The sequence below is a fragment of the Heterodontus francisci genome, chromosome 2, assembly GCF_036365525.1.
Source record: "Heterodontus francisci isolate sHetFra1 chromosome 2, sHetFra1.hap1, whole genome shotgun sequence".
In the NCBI taxonomy this organism is placed as follows: Eukaryota; Metazoa; Chordata; class Chondrichthyes; order Heterodontiformes; family Heterodontidae; genus Heterodontus; species Heterodontus francisci.
Genome location: NC_090372.1, coordinates 140,284,622 through 140,307,588, shown reverse-complemented (window position 1 = coordinate 140,307,588; position 22,967 = coordinate 140,284,622). Strand labels below are relative to the sequence as shown.

General features: G+C 43.7%; 1 protein-coding gene across 1 annotated transcript in view; it reads left to right on the top strand.

Moving 5' to 3' along the window:
* The window catches only part of LOC137347208 (contactin-associated protein-like 2), a 1,554,138-nt gene that overhangs the window by 1,350,489 nt on the left and 180,682 nt on the right, over positions 1–22,967 (top strand). The window contains exon 19 of the mRNA XM_068011439.1: positions 7,971–8,104. Within this exon, the coding sequence (XP_067867540.1) occupies positions 7,971–8,104 (134 nt within the window). The remainder of the gene's footprint in view (positions 1–7,970; positions 8,105–22,967) is intronic.

Here is a 22,967-nt window from a genome sequence, read left to right as displayed (position 1 = left end):
GGCGAGCTCGCTGTACAATGTGTCTTTGGGGATCCTGCCATCTTCCATGCGGCTCACATGGCCAAGCCATCTCAAGCGCCGCTGACTCAGTAGTGTGTATAAGCTGGAGATGTTGGCCGCCTCGAGGACTTCTGTGTTGGAGATACAGTCCTGCCACCTGATGCCAAGTATTCTCTGGAGGCAGCGAAGATGGAATGAATTGAAACGTCGCTCTTGGCTGACATACGTTGTCGAGGCCTCGCTGCCATAGAGCAAGGTACTGAGGGCACAGACTTGATACACTCGGACTTTTGTGTTCCGTGTCAGTGCGCCATTTTCCCACACTCTCTTGGCCAGTCTGGACATAGCAGTGGAAGCCTTTCCCGTGTGCTTGTTGATTTCTGCATCTAGAGACAGGTTACTGGTGATAGTTGAGTCTAGGTAGGTGAACTCTTGAACCACTTCCAGAGCGTGGTCGCCAATATTGATGGATGGAGCATTTCTGACGTCCCATGATGTTCGTTTTCTTGAGGCTGACGGTTAGGCCAAATTCATTTCAGGCAGCCTCAAACCTGTCAATGAGACTCTGCAGGCACTCTTCAGTGTGAGATGTTAAAGCAGCATCGTCAGCAAAGAGGAGTTCCCTGATGAGGACTTTCTGTACTTTGGACTTCGCTCTTAGACGGGCAAGGTTGAACAACCTGCCCCCTGATCTTGTGTGGAGGAAAGGTCTTCCTTCTTCAGAAGACTTGAACTCATGTGAAAGCAGCAGGGAGAGGAAAATCCCAAAAAGTGTGGGTGCGAGAACACAGCCCTGTTTCACGCCACTCAGGATAGGAAAGGGGTCTGATGAGGTGCCGCCATGTTGAATTGTGCCTTTCATATTGTCATGGAATGAGGTGATGATACTTAGCAGCTTTGGTGGACATCCAATTTTTTCTAGTAGTCTGAAGAGACCACGTCTGCTGACGAGGTCAAAGGCTTTGGTGAGATCAATGAAAGCAATGTAGAGGGGCATCTGTTGTTCGCGGCATTTCTCCTGTATCTGACGAAGGGAGAACAGCATGTCAACGGTCGATCTCTCTGCACGAAAGCCACACTGTGCCTCAGGGTAGACGCGCTCGGCCAGCTTCTGGAGCCTGTTTAGAGCGACTCGCGCAAAGACTTTCCCCACTATGCTGAGTAGGGAGATTCCACGGTAGTTGTTGCAGTCACCGCGGTCACCTTTGTTTTTATAGAGGGTGATGATATTGGCATCGCGCATGTCCTGAGGTACTGCTCCCTCGTCCCAGCACAAGCATAGCAGCTCGTGTCGTGCTGAGAGTATAGCAGGCTTGGCACTCTTGATTATTTCATGGGTAATGCTGTCCTTCCTAGGGGCTTTTCTGTTGGCTAGAGAATCAATGGCATCACTGAGTTCCGATTTTGTTGCTGTATGTCCAGCTCATCCATGACTGGTAGAGGCTGGGCTGCATTGAGGGCAGTCTCAGTGACAACATTCTCCCTGGAGTACAGTTCTAGGTAGTGCTCAACCCAGCAGTCCATTTGTTTGCGTTGGTCAGTGATTATGTCCCCTGATTTAGATTTGAGGGGAGCGATCTTCTTGATGGTTGGCCCAAAAGCTCTCTTAATGCCATCATACATTCCTCTGATGTTTCCGGTGTCTGAGGCCAGCTGAATATGACTGCATAGGTGTTGCCAGTAGTCATTTGCACAGCGCCTGGCTGTTCTTTGTGCAGTGCTTCTGGCTGCTTTAAGTGCTACGGATGTTAACTTTCTGGGGGCTTTCTTGTAGTTCAGCAGTGCAATGCGCTTAGCGGCTATGACAGGTTCCAGCTCTTCATTATGAGATTGAAACCAGTCTGCATTTCTCTTCGCACGTTTGCCGTAGGTGGTCAAAGCTGACTCATAGATGGCGTCTCTGATGTGGGCCCACTTGGTCTCAGCATCCCCTGTGGGAGTGTTTTGAAGGGCTGTTACAAGTGAATTTAGAAATTTTTGTAACAGCTGTGGATTGACAAATTCTGCTCGTGTTAATGCGCGGGGGCCCTTCTGCTTGGAATGATGCAACTTCTTTGGTCTGAGTCTAACCTTGCTGCACACCAGGGAGTGGTCGGTGTCGCAGTCCGCACTGTGGAAGCTGCGTGTGATTTGAACACTGTTTAAGGAGGCTTGCCTTGTGACGATGAGGTCTAGCTGGTGCCAACGACGCGATCTTGGGTGCCTCCATGAAACCTGGTGACAGGGTTTAGTGTGAAAGAACAAGTTGGTGATGCAGAGGTTATGATAGGTCCACAACTCAAGCAGTCTCTGCCCATTCTCATTCATCCTTCCAACGCCATAGCGCCCAAGGCAGGAGGGCCATGAGTCATGGTCGGCCCCAACCCTGGCATTAAACTCCCCCAGCAGGAACAGGTGTTCGGTGTTGGGAATGCTGCTAATGATGTTGTGGAATTCCTCGTAGAACTGGTCTTTAGCTTCAGGTGGGGAGCAGAGTGTTGGAGCATAGATGCTGAGTAGGTGTACTGGACCAGAGGTGGTGAGCAGTCGGATGGACAGTATGCATTACAGCTGCTATAAGTAATGGAACACAAATTAACTAACTTTACTAAAGCTCACCAGTGAGCTCTTAATTCTTTGAAAATGTCCTCAAATAAGTATTATATTTTTTATATTTAATTGTTATAAATTTTGTTTTTAATTCATTCAAAGAATACTATTAGCTAATTGCTGCCTGATTATTCAGCTTCCCTTCCTTGAGAGTAAACCTCTCTGCAGGTTTCATCAGGTCAATTTGAACCACGGACACAACAGGATTGCAATATCACAGTGACAACCAGACTGATTTGAATTATTTTGAAACAAGACAGAAGGACAGTAATGTTTCCTGCTGGTAAACCTAGAATTCTCTGAGAGTATAATTCTCTTATAGTATTGTTGTGTGGAGTGCACTGACACCTGGAGAAATAAGGATATCTAAGTTTAATTCAAAGGGTAGGAAGAAGAGTTACAGCAGAAGATCTGACCTCCTGGGCCTGCTAACTCACTCCCTGCTATTCTCTAAAGGCCTATTCTTTCAAGCAGCCAGACTGTGTCAGTTTCGCAAACCAGAAGCTGAAAAAAGTAGGGTGTGCCCACGTGTCTTTGACTTCTTCAAGCTGTATTTCCCTTCCATACAGCAACTTTTATCTGAACTACCTACCCAGTGTGTTGTCTATTTAGCAATATAAGAAATCTAAACACAAATGCAAGTGCAATGACACTCTTTCAACAGATGTCATGTCACAAACTATGTCAAGGTCTTGCAGATTTGCAAAGAAGATTTCTGAAAATGATACCAGGAATGAGGGACTTCAGTTATGTGGAGAAAGCAGAGAAGCTAGGGTTATTCTCCTTGGAGCAGAGAATGTTAAGGGGGGATTTAATTGAGGTGTTCAAAATTATGAGGGCTTTTGATAGAGTAGACAGGGAGAAACTGTTTTCACTGGCAAGAGGGATAATAATGACAGATTTAAAATTGAAAAAAAAGTGTGGGGAGATGAGAATTTGTTTTAAGGTGGTGGAAGCAGATTCAATGGTAACTTGCAAAAAGGAATTGGATATTTACTTGAAAAGGAAAAATTTGCAAGGATGTGGAGAATGAGGATGAAAGTAAGACTAATTGCATAGCTCTTACAAAAACCCAGTACAGATGCAATGATCCAGATGGCCTCCTTCTGTGCTGTATGATTCTTTGACTATGAAATCCATTTGCCTGTTTACAAATTAGCCTACACATGATACCACTTTTTCTGATGGCTTTTATTAGCTCAGCAGGCAATTCCAAAATGGATTGCTTGGATCTTTTTTGCAGGGTTAAAAACAGAATTAGGATTTACTAAAAATCTAGTCGCTGTTCCAGTGCCATGAACTGGTTGTGACAGTCAGGTGCTGGAAGAAATGTCGTGTGAAATCCATCACTAGGGGAAGCCAAGCAGGACACTCTTCATCTCGATGTCATATTGCTATTTTAGTTAGAAGTGTGTTCCCAGCACCTCCGCCCCCACCTCAAACCCTCTCACGATTATACTCTCCTTTTCAGAATATGTTAATTCTTTGCTAGCATATGGCTCCATAGGCCTGAAATGTCATTCCAAAACTTTGCTCAAGTGCCCATTGTTGATATCTGAGCCTTGACAATGAATGCCAGTAATGCGGTTCAACCATAGGTGGGGATGTCATAGTTGAGCCTAAATCCATTTTCGCACAATATCCGTTTGCATATATTTCCAACTGGGGTTCCTGGATAATTACCAGCAGCACTTAGCTGATTTTCCTCTTCCTAACCCGTGGGATGCTGAGGAGAGTTGTAGAGTTTTATCACTCCACCTGGCTTAGAGCAACTAACTCAGCACAGACACAGTTTGAAGCTGGGTCTTTCTGGTCTGTAAGGCTCAGCTATGCACTGGATAGACTCACTGGGCTGAATTTTATTTTGCCAATGGGGGACCTGGTGACAAACCAGGGGGTGGGGGCGACCCCACTTCGGCCTCTATCAGACACCTAGCTGAATTCAATGGCCAGCATGTAATTAATTGCCCACCATCAGGAATGCTGTCCATCTTTAAAGGGAAAGATCCCGCCCAGGAGCTGCCAGAAAATCAGAGGGCTGGTGGCTCAGCAGTACCAGCAGCACCACCAGAAGTGGTGGCCACGGCTGGTACTACAGGAGGCCTGGAGCAGCAAAGATGGAGGAGGCCCCAGGACCAAAATAAGTGAGGTCGGGGTCGCTGGGACCGTGGCAAGTGGTTGGGGATGTGGTTGGTGAGGGTGAGGGGGGGATTGTCTCCAGAGGATGGGAAACCCCCCCACCCGCTGCGTAAAAAATTGCTTCCTCGTATTCCCACTGCATCTTTTACCCAAAACTTTCTATCTGTGTCTCCTAGTCCTTGTACCATTTATTAATGGGTACAATTTTTCCTTGCCTAACTTATCTAAGCCTGTCATAATCTTACACACTTCTATTAAATCTCGCCTCAATCGCCTTTGTTCTAAGGAGAAGAAACCCAACTTTTCCAACCTAACCTTGTAACTAAAATCCTCCATCCTTGGGAGCATTCTGGTAACTCTCCTTTGCACCCTATCAAGGACCCTCACATCCTTCCTGAGGTGTGATGACCAGAACTGGATGCAATACTCCAGTTGGGGCCTAACCAGAGCTTCATAAAGGTTCAGCATAACTTCCCTACTTTTGTACTCAATTATGAACTCAACTCAACTATTTATGAAGCCCAAGGTCCCATATGCTTTACTAACCACTCTCCCAATATGTCCTGCCACTTTCAAAGATCGATGCATATGGACCCCCAGGTCTCTCTGTTCCTGCACACTCTTTAGAACTGCGCCATTAAGTCTATATTGCCTCTCCCAATTCCTTCCACCAAAATGCATCACCTCACACTTATCAGTATGAAATTCCATCTCCCACCTCTCTGCCCATTCCGCTAGGCCATCTATGTCCTGTTGCAGGCAGTTCATATCATCCTCACTGTTTGCCACGCCTCCAAGTTTGGTTTCATCTGCAAATTTTGAGATTCTACTCTTTATTCCAAGTTACAAGTCATTTATACATAGCAAAAAAAAGTCGTCCCAGCACTGACCCTTGGGGAACACCACTGTCTGCCATCCTAGTATCATCGGATCATAGGAAATAGGAGCAGGAGTAGGCCATTCAGCCCATCAAGCCTGCTCCACCATTCAAACAGATCATGGCTGATCATCTACCTCGACGCCATTTTTCCCCAGTATCTCCATATCCCTTAATGCCATTTGTATTCAGATATCTATCAATTACTGTCTTGAACATGCTCAATGATTGAGCGTCCACAGCCCTCTCGGGTAGAGAATTTCACAGATTCACCACCCTCTGAGTGAAGAAATTCCTCCTCACCTCAGTCTTAAATGGCCTGCCCCTTATTCTGAGATTGTGTTCCCTTGTTCTAGACTCACCAGCCAGAGGAAACATTCTATTCACATATATCCTTTCACACTCTGCAAGAATTCTGTAAGTTTCAATGAGATCACCTCTCATTTTTCAAAACTCTAGAGAATACAAGCCCAGTTTCTGCAATCTCTCCTCATAAAACAATCCTGCCATCCCAGGGATTAGTCTAGTGAACTTTTGTTGCACTCCTTCTATGGCAAGTATATCCTTCCTTAGATAAGGAGACCAAAACTGTTCACAATACTCCAGGTACGGTCTCACCAAGGCTTTATACAATTGAAGCAATACATCTTTATTGATGTACTCAAATCCCCTTGCAATGAAGGCCAACATACCATTTGCCTTCTTAATTGCTTGATGCACCTGCATACTAGCTTTTAGTGACTCATGAGCAAGGAAACCCAGGTCTCTTTGAACATCAACACTTCCCAACCTCTCACTATTTAAGAAATGATCTGCCTTTCTGTTTTTTCTACCAAAGTGAATCACTTCACACTTATTCACATTGTATTCCATCTGCCATATTCTTGTCCAAATCCCCTTGAAGCCAACTTGCATCCTCCTCACAATTTACATTCCCTCCTAGTTTTGTGTCATCCGCAAATTTGGCAATATTACAATTGGTCCCCATATCCAAATCATTTATATAGATTGTTAACAACTGTGGCCTCAGCACTGATCCTTGCAGTTCCCCACTAATAACCTGCCATCCTGTGAATGACCCATTTATTCCTACTCTCTGCTTTCTGTCTGTTAACCAATTCTCAATCCCATGTGCTCTAATTCTGTTTACTAACTTCCTATGTGGAACCTTATCAAAAGCCTTCTGAAAATCCAAATACACCACAGCCACTGGTTCTCCTTTATCTATGTTACAAAAAAACTCCAACAGGTTTGTCAAACATGATTTCCCTTTCACAAATCCATATTGACTCTGCCCAATCATATCATTATTTTCCAAATGTTCAGTTATCTCATTCTTTATAATAGATACTAACATTTTCCCTACTACTGACGTCAAACTAACAGGTCTGTAGGTCTCTGTTTTCTCTCTCACTCGCTTCTTAAATAGTCAGATTACATTTGCTACTTTCCAGACTGCAAGAACTGTTCTAGAATCTAGAGAATTTTGAAAGATAACATCCACTATCTCTATAGCCACCTCTTTCAATACTCTGGGATGTAGCTCACCTGGTCCAGGGGATTTATCAACTTTCAATCCAATTAATTTTTTCGATTAATCCTCCAGTCTGAAAAGCAACCATTTACTACAACTCACTGTTTTCTGTCCTAAAGCCAATCTTTATCCAATTAGACACTGACCCTCCTTTTTCATGAGCCTCAGTTTTGTTGCACAGCCTTTTATGTGGTACCTTATCAAATGCTTTCTTAAAATCCATCGAAACAACATCCACCGCGTTCCTTTCATCAACCTTCTCTGTTACTTAATCAAAAGATTCAGTTAGATTGGTCAAGCATGAAATGCCTTTTACAAATCTATGCTGGCTGTCCTTAATTAACTCGAACATCTCTAAGTGTTCATTGATATTTTCCCTCATTATTGTTTCTAAAACTTTACTCACTGATGTTAAACTAACTGGCCTGTAGTTGCTGGGACTATCTTTACACCCTTTCTTACACCCTGGACACCTGTCTGGAAATGGCATAGGGGCAGGATAATGTCGGGCACTCACCCCATGCCACCCTACACCATTTTGTCTTCCCACCCATCTCCCAGCCTGTCCACAAGGGCCAGATAATAGCCAACTCATCAGGGGAATCATCAGGGGAAACCAAATAGAACTTCTGTCAATTATGTACCAGTGTTACAAAGATGTTGCAATGCAAATGGCATTAACTGTTCTCTAATTTTATTGAAATATTGGAACATTTACTGAAAATTATAGTCAAAATGTTGTGCGTGCTTTGTTAGTCACAAAGTCAGGGTCTGCAGTCCTCCGAAACAGAGCTGGTATTTAATATTGAGGAGACCTTCTGATTTTTACAGGTAGTCTGCAGATTCGGTACAACCTTGGAGGTACAAAGGAACCATACAGAATTGACCTGAACCATAGAAACTTGGCTAATGGACAACCGCATAGTGTCAACATCAGTCGAAATGGGAAAGAACTACATCTTCAGGTAAATCTTGTCAATGTAGCAATGAGATACTTTAGGAGATGAACCTGTATCTCTATATGCCAGTTCTTTCACCTCAATGCAGGCTTCAAAGATGAGAGAGGTTTTGTTTTTAGGTTTACAGTCCTTTATTTCTTCAGCATTCAAACACAGGGCTACATCTAGCTGCTAGTGTTGATAAGGAGCAGCGTTTTCACTGAATTCTCAAGTTTCATCCTGGGTGCCAAAATGAAGAACATGAGAACAAGTAGTAAGAATGAAAAATCAGAATACTTTTTAGAAGGTGAGAGACTAGTAAATGATGGTATGCAGAGAGACCTGGGTATCCCTATACATAAATCACAGAAAGATTTAACATGCTGGTACAGAAAGCTGTTGGAAAGGCAAATACTTTGTTCACCTTTATTGCCATGAGGTTGAAATATAAAAGTAAGGAAGTTTTGCTGTAATTATATAGGGCCTTGGTGAGACAACACCTGGAGTACAATGCACAATTTTGGGCTCCTTGCCTAAGAAAGGATTTACTTGCCTTAGAGGGGGTGCAACAAAGGTTCACTAGATTGATTCCTGGAATGAGAGTTTATCCTAAGAGGAGAGATTGAATCAGATAGGCCTATATTCTCTGGAGTTTGGAAGAGTGAGAAGTGATCTCATTGAAACGTATAAAATTCTTAGAGGGCTTGATATGGTAGATGCTGAGAGGCTGCTTATCCTAGCCGGAGAGTCTGGAACTAGGGGACATAGTGTCAGGATAAGGAATCGGCCATTTCAGACTGAGATGAGGAGAAACTTCTTCACTCAGAGAGTTGGGAACCTTTGGAATTCTGTACCCCAGGAGGTTGTGGATGCTCAAACATTGAGTATATTCAAGACTGCGATCAATAGATTTTTGGGCACATAGGGAATCAAGGAATACGGGGAGAAGGTGGGAAAGTGGAGTCAATGTAGAAGCTCTTACGTAAGTAACTTTTAGAAACATGAAAAGGCCATTTTTTGATCAATTAATCCTGTCTCTCCACCTTTGCACAATATCTCACAATTCCATCTTCGTCTAGAAATTCATTTAATCATCTCTTCAACCTATTCATATGGGTCTACATCATGGTAACTTGCAGGTGAAAAAATAGTTCCTTTTCACTTCTTTTCATACTCCTAACTTTGGGACCTAAATTTGACAGCAGCTGATAACATGCCAAAATTGGTTGGCACACTGAGATCACACAACAGAGGGGTGAGGCCTGAGACCATCCGAAATTTGTCCATGGGTCTCATTGGAATAAATCTTGTGAGCTGCAGGTGTTAATCAGTGCCACAATGTGGCTTGCTGAAGACCAGCAGCGACTTGTGGAATTTATGTTGAGGCAGGAGGCCCTGAAGAATTTAGTGGTGGCCTGAACTCAAGCACAGATCAGATATACTGGTTGTCAGTCTGCTAAATTCATCATCGTTGCACACATTTTATGCCTGTGATGTTGAATTTACCCCTCTTTCAGTTTTTAAATTATGTTTTCCAATAACTGAAAACTCCAAAAGGCTACTGCCATGTTTCTAATTTGTCTCCTCACTCTCACACTTTTGACATACAGTTGCCAGTCTAAATGGATTGCTGAAAAAACTGCTCAACTCTCTTGCTTTTATCCCTTTTCTGCAACTTTGCTTTCAGCTCCACAGTAAAAGCAGCTGGAAATGGTTCTGTCCCCAACATAATTTTTCTTTTTGTTGCTGCTCTTTCTATTTTTAATTGTGCCTTTGACATCAAGCTCAGGGCAGAATCTCATTGTAAATTGCTATAGATAACCAACAGGACCAGGGCCAATAATTTTCTCCAAAAATAATCCATTTTTCCCCACTATTCAGCAGTATGTTAAGTGTCTTGATTAACAGTAATGTTTTTAAATGTCTGTGATTACTGCCAGAATGGATACATTTTCTAACAAGGCATTAATGAAGTTCCCTGCTGTAATGGAAATTGCAACTCAATGTTTCTCAATTGTGTGAATAAAGAATGTGGTTCAACTAGGAGTTTAAGAAAAATAAGTGTTTAATCATATTAGAAAATAAAGCAATCATTGCACATAATTTTGAAATAGCCAGATGTCAGTACCTTAACAATAAGTTCTTAGTAAACGCAATGTGTCTTTGATGGGATTAAGGACTCAGTTTTTGTGTGGCAGTGTAATTGAACAGGTTGAATTTCTTATGAAAATGTGTTCTGAGTCATGAAAGATAAAGCTGTTCTTATTTGAGAGAAAGTGATGGAGGTCCAGGCAAATACCAGATGAAGATTTTTTTTAATTATGAGGAGTATAACTAGGGTGAGATGCACTGAAAGTTTTGTGTTTAACCAGAAGAAAACCAAACCGCATGATTACAAAATGAAGAACGACAAATCTTACTTAATATTTACTTGCTTAATATATAAGAATCTAACTTGTAAATACGATGAATAGCGAGTTCATTGAAGCAAGCAAAAAAGAAACGACAGACTCCTGTTTCAACAGGGATGGAGGGAGGGTTGCAGCTTGCGCCCAGAGATCTAAAAATAGTCTGAATGAACAAGAACCAAAAAGACCTGAACTGACTGGCATGAGTCATCATCATGCATGTGTCTTCAAAATGCAACAACCACTCAGGCTGCCATTTTTGATTGCAATGTGAGGGCTAGAAATTGGGTTGCCTTTTTTTGGACACGGGGGTCATGATTCGCAACATGCCCACATCCATTCAGATTGAGGTGGGCGTAATATTACTCGTTCCTTTGGCATGTGAACTGTAGTAACATTCATAGGACTGCAAGTAATATCGAAAATGTGGGTTTTTATTATAACTCAACTGGAACACATATTTTTATACATATATGGATATAGCTACCGCAGGAGCACACCAATACACATCTCACTCAGTCGGGCTACACCCACAACTCCCTGGTCATGTGTGCTGTGACATCATTTCCTCTGGTGACCTTTACTTACAGCTTCTTAAGGTAGTCTTAAGGTCATCCCACAACATCTCCCATTTTCCAAAGATAAAAACATATGTACAATATATACAATGATGTTGTGGTTCAGGCTAACTATACGTGATTAAAATAAAACATTCTTTACAAGTAAGCAACTTTAACATTCTCTAAAACATAGAGGAGGTTTGTTTCTTTATCCCAATCTTGTTATTGTAAACCTGTTCCCAGAGCTGAGCTCATATTGATGACTCCACTGAGGTTCTGGTAACTCGGATCTCTGGTTAACATGTTCTTCTTCTAAACTCGTAGCCTCTTCATGTTCATCTTCAGACTTGGTCATTGAGCATGTCCATGATGCCACCGAATTGTCACATGTAATGTTGTTGTACACCTCTCTGAGTTGACTTCGGTTCCATCTGGAAATTGTACGATTGGGTGCCTGGACTTCATATGATCTGGGCTGGTTGCATATCCTTGCAACATCTGATGGATACCATGTTCCCTACACATGGTTGAGAACTCTTACCTTCTGTCCTGCTCACAATTGAGCTCATTCTAGTCCTGCTTGCCTGTCATATGATGCCTTCATCTTCCCTTGTTTAGAAAGCTTAGAAAAATGATGACTGGCAACGTTACCAATCACCGGCAATTCCTCTACCCTTTGGGTACTTGCTGCAATGAACTGAAACCCAAGGAGAGACTCCCGATCATATTGTCTCTTCATACCAAGACTCCCAGCCTTTGTGTTGTCCTTTACATGGACTGATCCAATACACTTGACCTGGATATTTTCTACCATCTTTGGTGCATTACTAATTTCACATATTGTGACAATTTATAAACCTCTGCATACTGGAAGTCCTAAAACAGCTGGTCCAACTGTGTCTATGAAATAAAACATTTGTGGTAGCCATTCGGAGTGTATTTTGCTGCACTGCAAGGTATCATTCCAGTGCACTGGATTGGAGAACCATTGTAGGCAGTCGGCCTAATTGTGGTGGGTTGTACCATAGATTTCCATTTCTTTAGACATATATCCTTCAGTATAAGGATGGGGTAGAATATTGCACTTGCTCCAGTGTTCATTTTTACTCTGAGCATATGCTTGGCACTCTTCTGTGGACATATAATCCCAATCATGGCAAATGCCTCAGGTTTCATCATAGCATTGACATGTTGATCCAAGTTAACTATATGAAATGCTTGCTCGCTGTTCGTACGAGTGCATTCTTCATCCGTGTCCTCCTGGCAATCTGTCTCTCTGCTGTCCTGATGTACCTGCTTGGACTTTTGTTGTGTATTGGCTTACATTTTGTTGCATTTGCCATCCTATCTTGCAGATGTTCTCTCTGCATGTGATCTGCCACCATTCCTGTGTGCAGTATCTGAGCTCGGCCTTCTGCACTGCCTTGCCCAATGTCCTCGCATGCCGCAACCTTTGTACTGGTCCTAGTATGGTGGACAGGGCTAAATTGTGGCGAGTCGAAGAGACTTAGTAGTTGGCAGGAAAAAAGACAGAGGCGCAAGGGGAGAGCCAACTGTGCAACAGCCCCAACAAACAAATTTCTCTGCAGCACCTGTGGAAGAGCCTGTCACTCCAGAATTGGCCTTTATAGCCACTCCAGGCGCTGCTTCACAAACCACTGACCACCTCCAGGCGCGTATCCATTGTCTCTCGAGATAAGGAGGCCCAAAAGAAAGTATGGTGGACAAGTACGGATTAGGTGAGTCAGGCCACATTTTCAACAAGGCTTCGCAGACTTCTAAGCCTTGGTTACCATACCAATTGTTGTAGCTGCCCCTAACGCTTGTAACTGTTCGTGCCCAGCCATAATGGCTTCAAATTTCCTTCCATCATTGAACATTGCATCTATGGTGTGCCCTTTCTTCTTTTCTAGCAGGTCTTTTTGAAAGGCCTCTATTGGGGTAGACGTGATTACTAGCTCTATAACCTGTTCTGGCAATTCAGTATCTGCGAAGTCGCATTTTTGAGCTTTGTCTCGGCACCTTGCAACAAACTGGTCAATGGACTCATCTTGCCTTTGCCGGTAGGTCATAAGCTCAAGACTATGTACTTGGAAATTGACCTTCACCTTGACTTGCTCCCCCAAGAATATCCATAATTTACTAGGGTCCATCTGATCCTCAACTGACAATCCTGAAGTGTTGATCCATTGCAGGCCCTCATTGCCCAGTGTGATCTTGATCTTCACAGCTCGTTTCTCTGGTTGACTCACTTCTTGATCCAGGAAACACAGTTCTATCCGCTGTCAAAATATTTAAATTCAGACGCTATGACCGACACCTTCCAGTCCATAATTGGATACCTGAAAGTCATTTTCTGGATGATCCTGCTGTTTGATAAATATAGGACATTTTACAGGTGCAGCTTTCTGTTTCCTTTTTTAGACAGGTTTGTTTTTGCAGGCCTGCCACTTTTAAGACTGAGATGACAGCTGCTTTTGTTTACACAGCTTGTCAGTTTATTTTTTAACTGTGAGCTATTTTTAAACTTAAGAGAGCAGTTATTTTGTTTACACAGGCTTTTTTTTTAAACCAAGAGCATTTTTTAAGGGCTGCAGCTTGTAGTGCCAGCTGCTGCCATAACCAGCCTTTGACTTTGTGCTCTTTCTGCTCTTTTTGGCTTTACCCCGCTCACAAAACAAAAAAATGGGAAAACTAAAGCAGTTATGGCTGTACTACTTCTTTTCAAATTTTTCAACCCACTGCCAAATTAGTTGAAAGCTCCAATCTGGCAAATTGCCAACTGTACTCACAGAGTTTCAGTATCTCCCAGGGTCCTGTCTGTGAAGCTAGCTTGCTGCACTGTTGTGGGGTCTCCTGATAGCTTCTCTCCTGCTGGCTCTTCAGCCGCTCCAGGTAGGCAATCGACTGTTCCTTGTTCTCTCTTAGTGTGTCTCCAGAAAAAAAAACTTTGCCACAATGTAATATTTGGTGGTCTTCAGAAAAAAATATCCCACCACTGCCACCATATAATATTACTAGTGCCTTTGGTATGTGAACTGTTGTAATATTCACAGGACTGCAAAGAGAACATGGGTTCTTTATTATATCATAACTACAATATATATATATTGCAGGAGCACACCAATATTTGTTTCACTCTGTCAGGCTACACCCACAACTCCTTGATCATACGTAACGCGACATCACTTCCTCTGTTGACCTTCACTTACAGCTTCTTAAGGAGGCCTGTTAAGGTCTCCCGCAACAGTGGGCAACACACAATATTCATGCCCCCACCTCATCTGAATGTTTGTTACATTACCTGGTATGCATCCAACACCGCTCTCTATTCCTGAATGCTGCCAGTGAACTCTGCATACAGCATTGTCTGTAGATCATGTGGTACAGGTAGCCTACTCTTAAAGGCAGGCTATACCTTAAAGAAAAGCTGTACAAAATGATTGCTGCAATTTGCTTGAACACAAGGGCAGACAGAGGAATCCATAGTGATGGCTGCGGTGCTGGAGGCATTAGTGATGCAGGTGACAAGGAGATACTCAAGGAGCACCCAAAGAAGGAAGCAGAGCAGAACTGGCAAGGGGAAAAGGACACCTGCATCTCCTGAGCCCTATGGAGGAGATGGTTCTCTGCATCATTTGGCTGCAATAGGGCCTCTGGCGTCCAGCGTCATTCCAAACATTGAGGATGGCGGTATATTCCTGCCTTATCCCACTTTTTAACACCCAGCACACCTTCATCCTGCTTTCTGGCATGATGAACAAGCTGCTGATGGTGTGACCATGGACCTTTTGCTTGCCACTCAAACCCTCATCCCTCACACCAACTGAGTTCCTGCTTTCAAACACCCAAGAGCTGCTGCCTGCTCAATCGCAGCAGCCCAAGAAGGAAGAGACAGAGTAATGGTACAACACTGATGAAGAGGCCCTGTCACTTGATCAGCCACCAGCTCAGATACTGGCATTATACATACTCTGGAGTTAAGTACAGAGTGGGGATCAACACATAGTGAGTTATGCGGGCACGAGTGACCCACAGCCAGGCCAGGGGTGAAGAATGGTTCATTTGTCGGCTCATAGGGCAAGGTGGCAAACAACTAGTGCTGTAGAGGGTTCAGATTAGGAGCTCAATAGGTGGCATACAGGAAAGCGCTGAATGGGCATGCACACTGAGATGCTAGGTGCATTTCTGGGTTGCCAGACAGTATCTTGTCACTGCCAAAGAGTGTGAAGGAGCCCTGCTCCAACTTGGCAAAGGGGATGGCGCAGTGCTTGCCTTGTCTGCAGCCTCTACTTGATCTCCCTATCATGCTGCAGACTCAGAGGCACTGCCACTGATACCCCCATACCTGTTGCATCCTTCGTGTGCCTAGGTCACCTATTCCTCTGCCATCCCCTCTGGCAAATGTGGGAACTCACCAAAACACCTCCAAAAACACTCCAGAGTACTTCTCGACACTTTGCAATAGAAAAAGCTCCAAACATTACCTTGCCCGCAATCAGGGTACCTGTCCCATTAAATAACTATGCTACAGGGCCCATTTTGGAGCTTCATGCTTCTTTTCTCATGACTAACCAAAGCAAACACAACCTGCAGACTTGTTGCCCAAATTTGGGATCCTGGCATCATATCAGCCGGTTGGGCTGTTTGACGCCAGGATCACACCGAATCAACGTTTTCCTGTGCTTGCAGGGGATGTACCGACTGAATTTTGCATATCATGGGCTGGATTTTGTGCTGGAGGTGGGGCTCCCGGCGCAGACCGAGAAGGTGGAGGGAACCCACACCTCCCCGCAGCAATCCTCCAGTCAGTTTCAAGAGCTGCCGGTCAATCAGAGGGATGGCAACTCAGCAGTATCAGCAGCGCCACCGGGAGTGGTGGCCACTGCCAGTACTACAGAGGCCTCGGACCCAGGCCCAGCGCTGGAATCCTGGAAAAGAGGTAGGTGAGGCAGGGTCACCAAGGCCAGTCCAGAAGGGTGGTGGGGGGTGGTTGGTTGTGCAGATGCATGGGACGGGAGGTCCTGGGGGGAGTCAAGTTGTTCCCGGTGGGGGTCCTCTGTGGACCACAAATTGCCCACGAAGAAGTGACCCACCCAAGCCTGCAGAGAGGGCACCTCATTTTACAAGGCTTCCTCCCTGCGCAGCAAAGGCTACCCCAGCCCACCCCCCCCCCCCCACCCCCCCTCACCGCCACTGGTAAGATCCCAGCGATGGTGGGAAGAGGCCCTTAATTGGCCATTAATAGGCCACCTAATGGCCTCCATTGGCCTCTGGGCGGGAAGGCTGTCGTCGGCCTATCCTGCCCCCGGGAAGATCGCTGGGTGACAGGCCCTCCGTCCCGGCGTGCCCCCACCACTCGCCACGATACTCTGTGACCCCGCCTCCGATCCTGCCTCAACGGGCCCATGTCTCTTATAACTGGTTTGAACATGGATATTTTGCTGTAAGTGGCTACCTAATTTATTCCTCACAGTGACTTCACTGCTAAGATCAGTTGAAATATTAGTTGTAGTTATAGTGTGATGTGCTGATGTTATAGCTAACTCTGGCACTCATGGATAAGTTTGTAAAACTTCTTGAAATGTGCATAGCCACCCTTCAGCTACAAAGAGATTTCGCCACCACCTGAGTTACAACTGACTGTCAGCCTTGGTTCAGTGGTAACATTCTTCTGTCTTAAAGAGAAGTCCTGAACTCCAACAGTTACTTGTATTAAATAAAAACAGAAAGTGCTGGAAATTCACAGCGGGTCAGGCAGCATCTGTGGAAAGAGGAACAGAGTTAATGCTTCAGGGCTGTGACCTTTCATCAGAACTGACAAACTTGTATTAAATGCTAATTATCTGATTAAAGCAGCATTAGCATCCATTGCAAGCAAAAATAAATATTACTGAACTTAATGGTTTGGGATTCAAGGTTTTAGCCATTGTGAACGGTGAATTTTGGATTCTATTGGCGTCTGATGTAGGTGAAGGTTACTGTATGTAAATACAAGAAGATATATAGTTGGCTTTAGAAAATAGAGCTGGACTGTGCAAGTTGAAAAGTTGGATTAATATTTTGAAATTTTACTTAATTAGCTTTCAGTGTCTGGGAACAAGAGATTTATCTTTGAGGTCTCTATCAGGAGTTTGGATAGGGGTCCCTGACAGGACAGATAGAGGGAATTGTCTTCGATCCTTAGCCACTTTCACATAGTGAAGTATTACTTAATGAGCCAACTCGTGGAGTTTGTGCTGTTAAATCTATTTTTGATAGACTGGCAACTTACTTATTGACTTATAGAAATGGTCTAAAGTCTCCCACTGGTCTATGGAAACTAGAATTAACAACGTGGATGCCAGCAATTAGTTCACAAATACAAGGCTACTAGAATGCAACTTAAAAGAATAGATTAAGTTCCCTTATTCTATACTTTCTTATGTTCCTACCACTAACAATTGAAATGCTGCATCATTACACTTAAAAATGTTGAAGCTTTCAGTATGTTCCAGACACAACTAAAATGGATTTGTATTTATAGTCACTTGGTAGTACAGAACTTGAGTATCATTGAGAAAAGAGATATGCTGTCGAAGCTTTTCATCTTGCACTCATCTTGCCAAATTTCAAAGGGAGCAGCAATTTATACTGCATGAGAAAAGAGAACTGACTGGTTGGCAAGTTGACTCTGATTGGTCGAGGCATTGCCATGGAGAATGCACCAGAGAACTATTGTCCCCCATGCTTTGTTTAATTCAGAAAAGTTACAATGCCTGGACATGTTCTTTTTGTCTGCAGAGGACAGGACCCTGCATTTGAATATATGTAGCTTCGAGCAAGCATAAGTGAGCCACATTGTGAGCCCATCTGATAATTTTAAATTGGTTATTGGTGTAGTTTTTAGCAGACCCGGGATTGTTCAGTAAGTGCTGTCCAAACCTGGAATCACATCTAACATTAGACATTGTGTTCTTAGTTTTGCAAGTACGAGCTGGTTGAGTACGATGAGTGCTCTGTCTATTGTGAACAGCTGAAGGGATGTGCTGTTTGATATGATGCGCCAGTTGTATTATGTTTGCCACCATTCTGATAACAATACAGCAACATTTTACGCTTTTTACCTGTTTTCTTTACAACAATGGAATTTCAGCAACATTGTCAAAATGTCAACAGTCATTTGAGATTAAATTTCTAAAGAAATTGCACAAAACTAAATCAGACATTCCACAAGTATTTGCACGTTCTTTGTTCTGAACCAATCTGTCAGATTAAGTCATACAAACTGCTGAAGTGAGAAATAAATAAAATATTTACCTGTCAATCACAGATGATATCGAACTAGTGATTAGCTTTGTTTTCACCATTTGGATAAAGGCAAATCATAAAACCTTGACACGTTTATTTCAAATTATGAAGTCAATTTCTCTGGACCTGATCTATGTTGATGCCAGTATGAAAGAGAATATTCCATTCACCTCATACATTAGCTCTTTTACAGTAAAATGCTTGAACTCCAGCAACTCAGCAGTTGCGTAAGTGTTACTTGATTTCTCCAAAGCATTGCCGTGAAATTTATTGCATTTAAGGTCAGTTCAGGCATAATAGGAGTAACTTTTAATTGCACCACTTGTGCAGTGACCTGCTGGAGAAGGATGCCGACCTGTGCCAAACTCTCCCATTTTTCATCCCAGGCTGCTGACCAAGTGCTGAAGTTGAAATTGTTCCCCAGCCCCACTCCCAATTCATATTGTGGGAGTAGCATTGAACAATTCTATCACCACACAGCACACAATACCAACAAGCAATCAGCATACACATGATATTAGAAAAGAGCACATGCCATGTCTTGGAATATTGACTGTATAGCCTGCAGTACCTTTTGAAATGATTGTAAATTTTCTCGCAGAGCAAATTAAATGTGCATACCATGTTGAATTAGGTATATGCCTAAATTGGAAAGTATGTGGGTTCTAAATTAGGGAGTAATTGCAGGATACTTGCTAATGAATGGGCACAAGCAGCAACATAGCTCATGTAATGACGAACATCTGCATATTTAAAGAAGGGCCCTGCTGTCTTCCGGCGGATGTCTTGCACCTCTGCCGAATAGAGCTGGTTGATAGTTGGACGCGTGGGAAAATACAGCAGGATCAGAACAGGCAAGTCACAGGAAAAAATTTATCTGCTGGATGTGGGTGTTGAAATTCCTCTTAATGGTTTTGTTGTGTTTTGATGCAGGCGATCCTAAGACATTACAGGTTTACCTTGTCAAAATATTTAGAACCAACCTCTGAAATCTATTAATTATGTATATTTTGGTTTCTAAGAGAAAAATTACTTCTGCATTAAGAAGATAAGACAGATTGTGACAATTACAACACTACCCCAAATCAGCAGACACAATATGGTGCTACTTGTTTCTAAAGAATACATCTGGGACTGACTTTGTGTTTTTTCTGTGATGGACATGCAATTATCAATTTTCAGCTTGATTAGCCCCATAAGTGTGCATTATTCAGGCACACAAAAGCAAAATACTGTCGATACTGGAAATAGAATATAAAAACAAAAAATGCTGGAAATACTCAGCAGGTCAGTCAGCATCTGTGGAGAGAGAAACAGAGTTAATATTTCAGAATTGGGAAAAGTTCGAAATGTAATAGGTGAAATGGGGGAGGGTAGAAGAAGAACAATAGGGAAGGTCTGCGAAATGTTATAAGATGGGAGACATGACAAAAGAGTTGGATGTGCAGAGCGAGAGGGAGTGGTAATGGGACAAATAAAAAAAAATGTGTCCAGAGTAGGTGTGAATGGCAGAATGGTGAATAGCTGCTGTCCAAAAGCAAAGACAAGAGAAAAACAAGATTAAGACCAAAACAAGCAAAGAATGGAAACAAAATGGGACAGAGTTAACGGTCTGAAATTGCTGAACTCATTGTTGAATCTGGAAGGCTGTAAAGTGTTTAATTGAAAGATGAGGTGCAGTTCCTCGACTTTGAGTTGAGCTTCATTGGAACATTGCAGTAGGCTGAGGACAGAGAGGTCAGCATGAGAGCAAGGTGGAGAATTAAAATGGCAGACCACCGGAAGCTCTCCCCATTGTGGATCAACCAAATTGTGAGCAGCAAATACAATATACTATATTGAAAGTATACGTAAATTGCTGTTTCACCTGGAAGGAGTGTTTGGGGCCTTGGACAGTGAGAAGAGAAGAGGTAAAAGGGCATTTGTATGAAAAGGTGCCATGGGAAAGGGACAGGATGTTGGGGGTGATTGAGGAGTGGACCAGGGTGTCATGGAGAGAAAGGTCTCTTTGGAATGCTGAGAGGGGAGGGGAGGGGAAGATGTGTTTGGTGATGGCATCACACTGAAGATGGCAGAAATGGTGGAGAATAATCCATTGAATATGGAAGCTGGTGGAATGGAAGGTGAGGTCAAGGGGAACTCTATCGTGGCTCTCGGAGAGAGGGGAAGGGATGAGAGCAGGAGTGTGAGAAATGTGTCAGACACGGTCAAGGGTCCTGGGTGGGAATCCTCAGTTGAGGAAAAAGGAAGAGATATCAGAAGCACTGGTGTGGATGTTTGCTTCATCAGAACAGATGCAACAAGGACAGAGAAACTGGGAGAATGTTATTTTATTTAGCGAATGCAAATCTCCAGAGCCAAGCCATCGTCTCTTCATTTGTTGAGTTTAAGATGATTAGCCTGCCACTTAGTCTGTAGAGGGGTCACTCTCGGTAATGTGCAGCATGGTTTGTGTCTCTCTACAAATGCATAAGGGGTTTATACTGAGGTCCCAGAGGTGGAGGTTGGCTTTGCAGGCACCCTGGCTTGTCCTGAACCTGTTTAGCAAGGACCACTCTCGCTGTGATTGTTCAAAGCCTGCCATTCGACAGATGGGGTTTGTCACAAGGAACTTGTTAGTGACTTCCCGTGGTTCCCATTCCTTGATCCAAAGGATGTCTGCTGGTAGATCTTGCGCCGGAAGGTTGCTCCATATGGGGCGCTGAGATGGAAGGCAGGCAGTAGGTGAATTGAACATGTCATTATGGAATGGTAAGTGAGGTGCAGCACAGATGGTTTGAACCAGCTTGTGGGTTTTCATCAGTCAGTGAATGTGTGGGGGAGTGATACAAGGTCTTGATTTGGCCTCAACTGCTTTCCATGATAGAGAATTCCACAGGTTCACCACTCTCTGGGTGAAGAAATCTCTCTTCATCTCAGTCCTAAATGGCTTACCCCTTATCCTTAGACTGTGACCCCTGGTCCTGGACTCCCCCGCCATCGGGAACAGGCTTCCTGCATCTAGCCTGTCCGTCCTGTTAGAATTTTGTAGATTTCTATGAGATCCCCTCTCATTCTCCTAAACTCTAGCGAATACAAGCCAAATCAACCCAATCTCTCTTCATACGTCAAGGACAGGGAGCCAGGGGAGGGAAGTTGAACAGAGGGTTCCAGTTATGATGCGCATTGTTGCAGTCATTTGAGTATCAATAAGAGGTGTGTGTGATGACCTATACCAGACAGGTGCACAGTCCTCAGCTGCTGAGTATGATAGAAACATAGAAAAATAGGAGCAGGAGAAAGGCCCTTCGAACCTGCTCCGCCATTCAATACAATCATGACTGATCATCCAGTCTCAGTAACCTGTTCCCGCTTTCACCCCGTATCCCTTGATCCCATTAGCCCTAAGAACTGTGTCTAACTCTTTCTTGAATATATTTAATGATTTGGCCTCAACTGCTTTCCATGATAGAGAATTCCACAGGTTCACCACTCTCTGGGTGAAGAAATCTCTTTTCATCTCAGTCCTAAATGGCTTACCCCTTATCCTTAGACTGTGACCCCTGGTCCTGGACTCCCCCGCCATCGGGAACAGGCTTCCTGCATCTAGCCTGTCCGTCCTGTTAGAATTTTGTAGATTTCTATGAGAGCCCCTCTCATTCTCCTAAACTCTAGCGAATACAAGCCAAATCAACCCAATCTCTCTTCATACGTCAGTCCTGCCATCGCAGCAATCAGTCTGGTGAACCTTCGCTGCACTCCCTCCATAGCAAGAACATCCTTCCTCAGATAAGGGGACCAAAACTGCACACAGTATTCCAGATGTGGTCTCACCAAGACCTTGTATAATTGCAGCAAGATATCCTTGCTCCTATACTCGAATCCTCTCGCTATGAAGGCCAACATTCCATTTGCCTTCTTAACTGCCTGCTGCACCTGCATGCTTACTTTCAGCGACTGGTGTACAAGGACACCCAGGTCTCGCTGCACCTCCCCCTTTCCCAATCTATCGCCATTCAGATAATAATCTGCCTTTCTGTTTTTGCCACCAAAGTGGATAACCTCACATTTATCCACATTATACTGCCTCTGATAGGGCGAGTGCTAAAGTTCGAGTGTTGTGGCAGCAGTACCCCATGTAGATCCAGCAAGTCTGGTTCATAGGTTGTTTCTGGTTTTGGCCTTTGCTGCTGTTTTATTCAGATGCTCCTGGAATGACAATGTAATGGATGATGTGAGGAAGTGTAGTCAAGGTAACTGTGGGAGTCAGTCGCCTTATAATGAATATTTGCTATAGCCTATCCCCAGAAATGGAGACAGAGAAATCGAGCAAGAGGAAGAGAGTCAAAGATGGACCATGTGAAGGTGAGAGAAGGGTGGAAATGGAAGCAAAGTTGATGAAGTTTTCCAGTTCAGGGCAAGAGCAGGAAACGTCACCAATACAGTCATCAATGTACTGGAATGTACCACAAAAAGGCAGGCATGTATCGGACCCATGCGCGTACCCGTTGCAACACCTTTTATTTGGAGGAAGTGAGATGAGTTAAAGGAGAAGTTATTCAATGTGAGCCAGGCAGAAGAGGGTGATGGTGGGTGAAAACTGTTTGGACCTCCGTTCATAGAAGAAGTGGAGAGCCCTAAGGCCATCTTGGT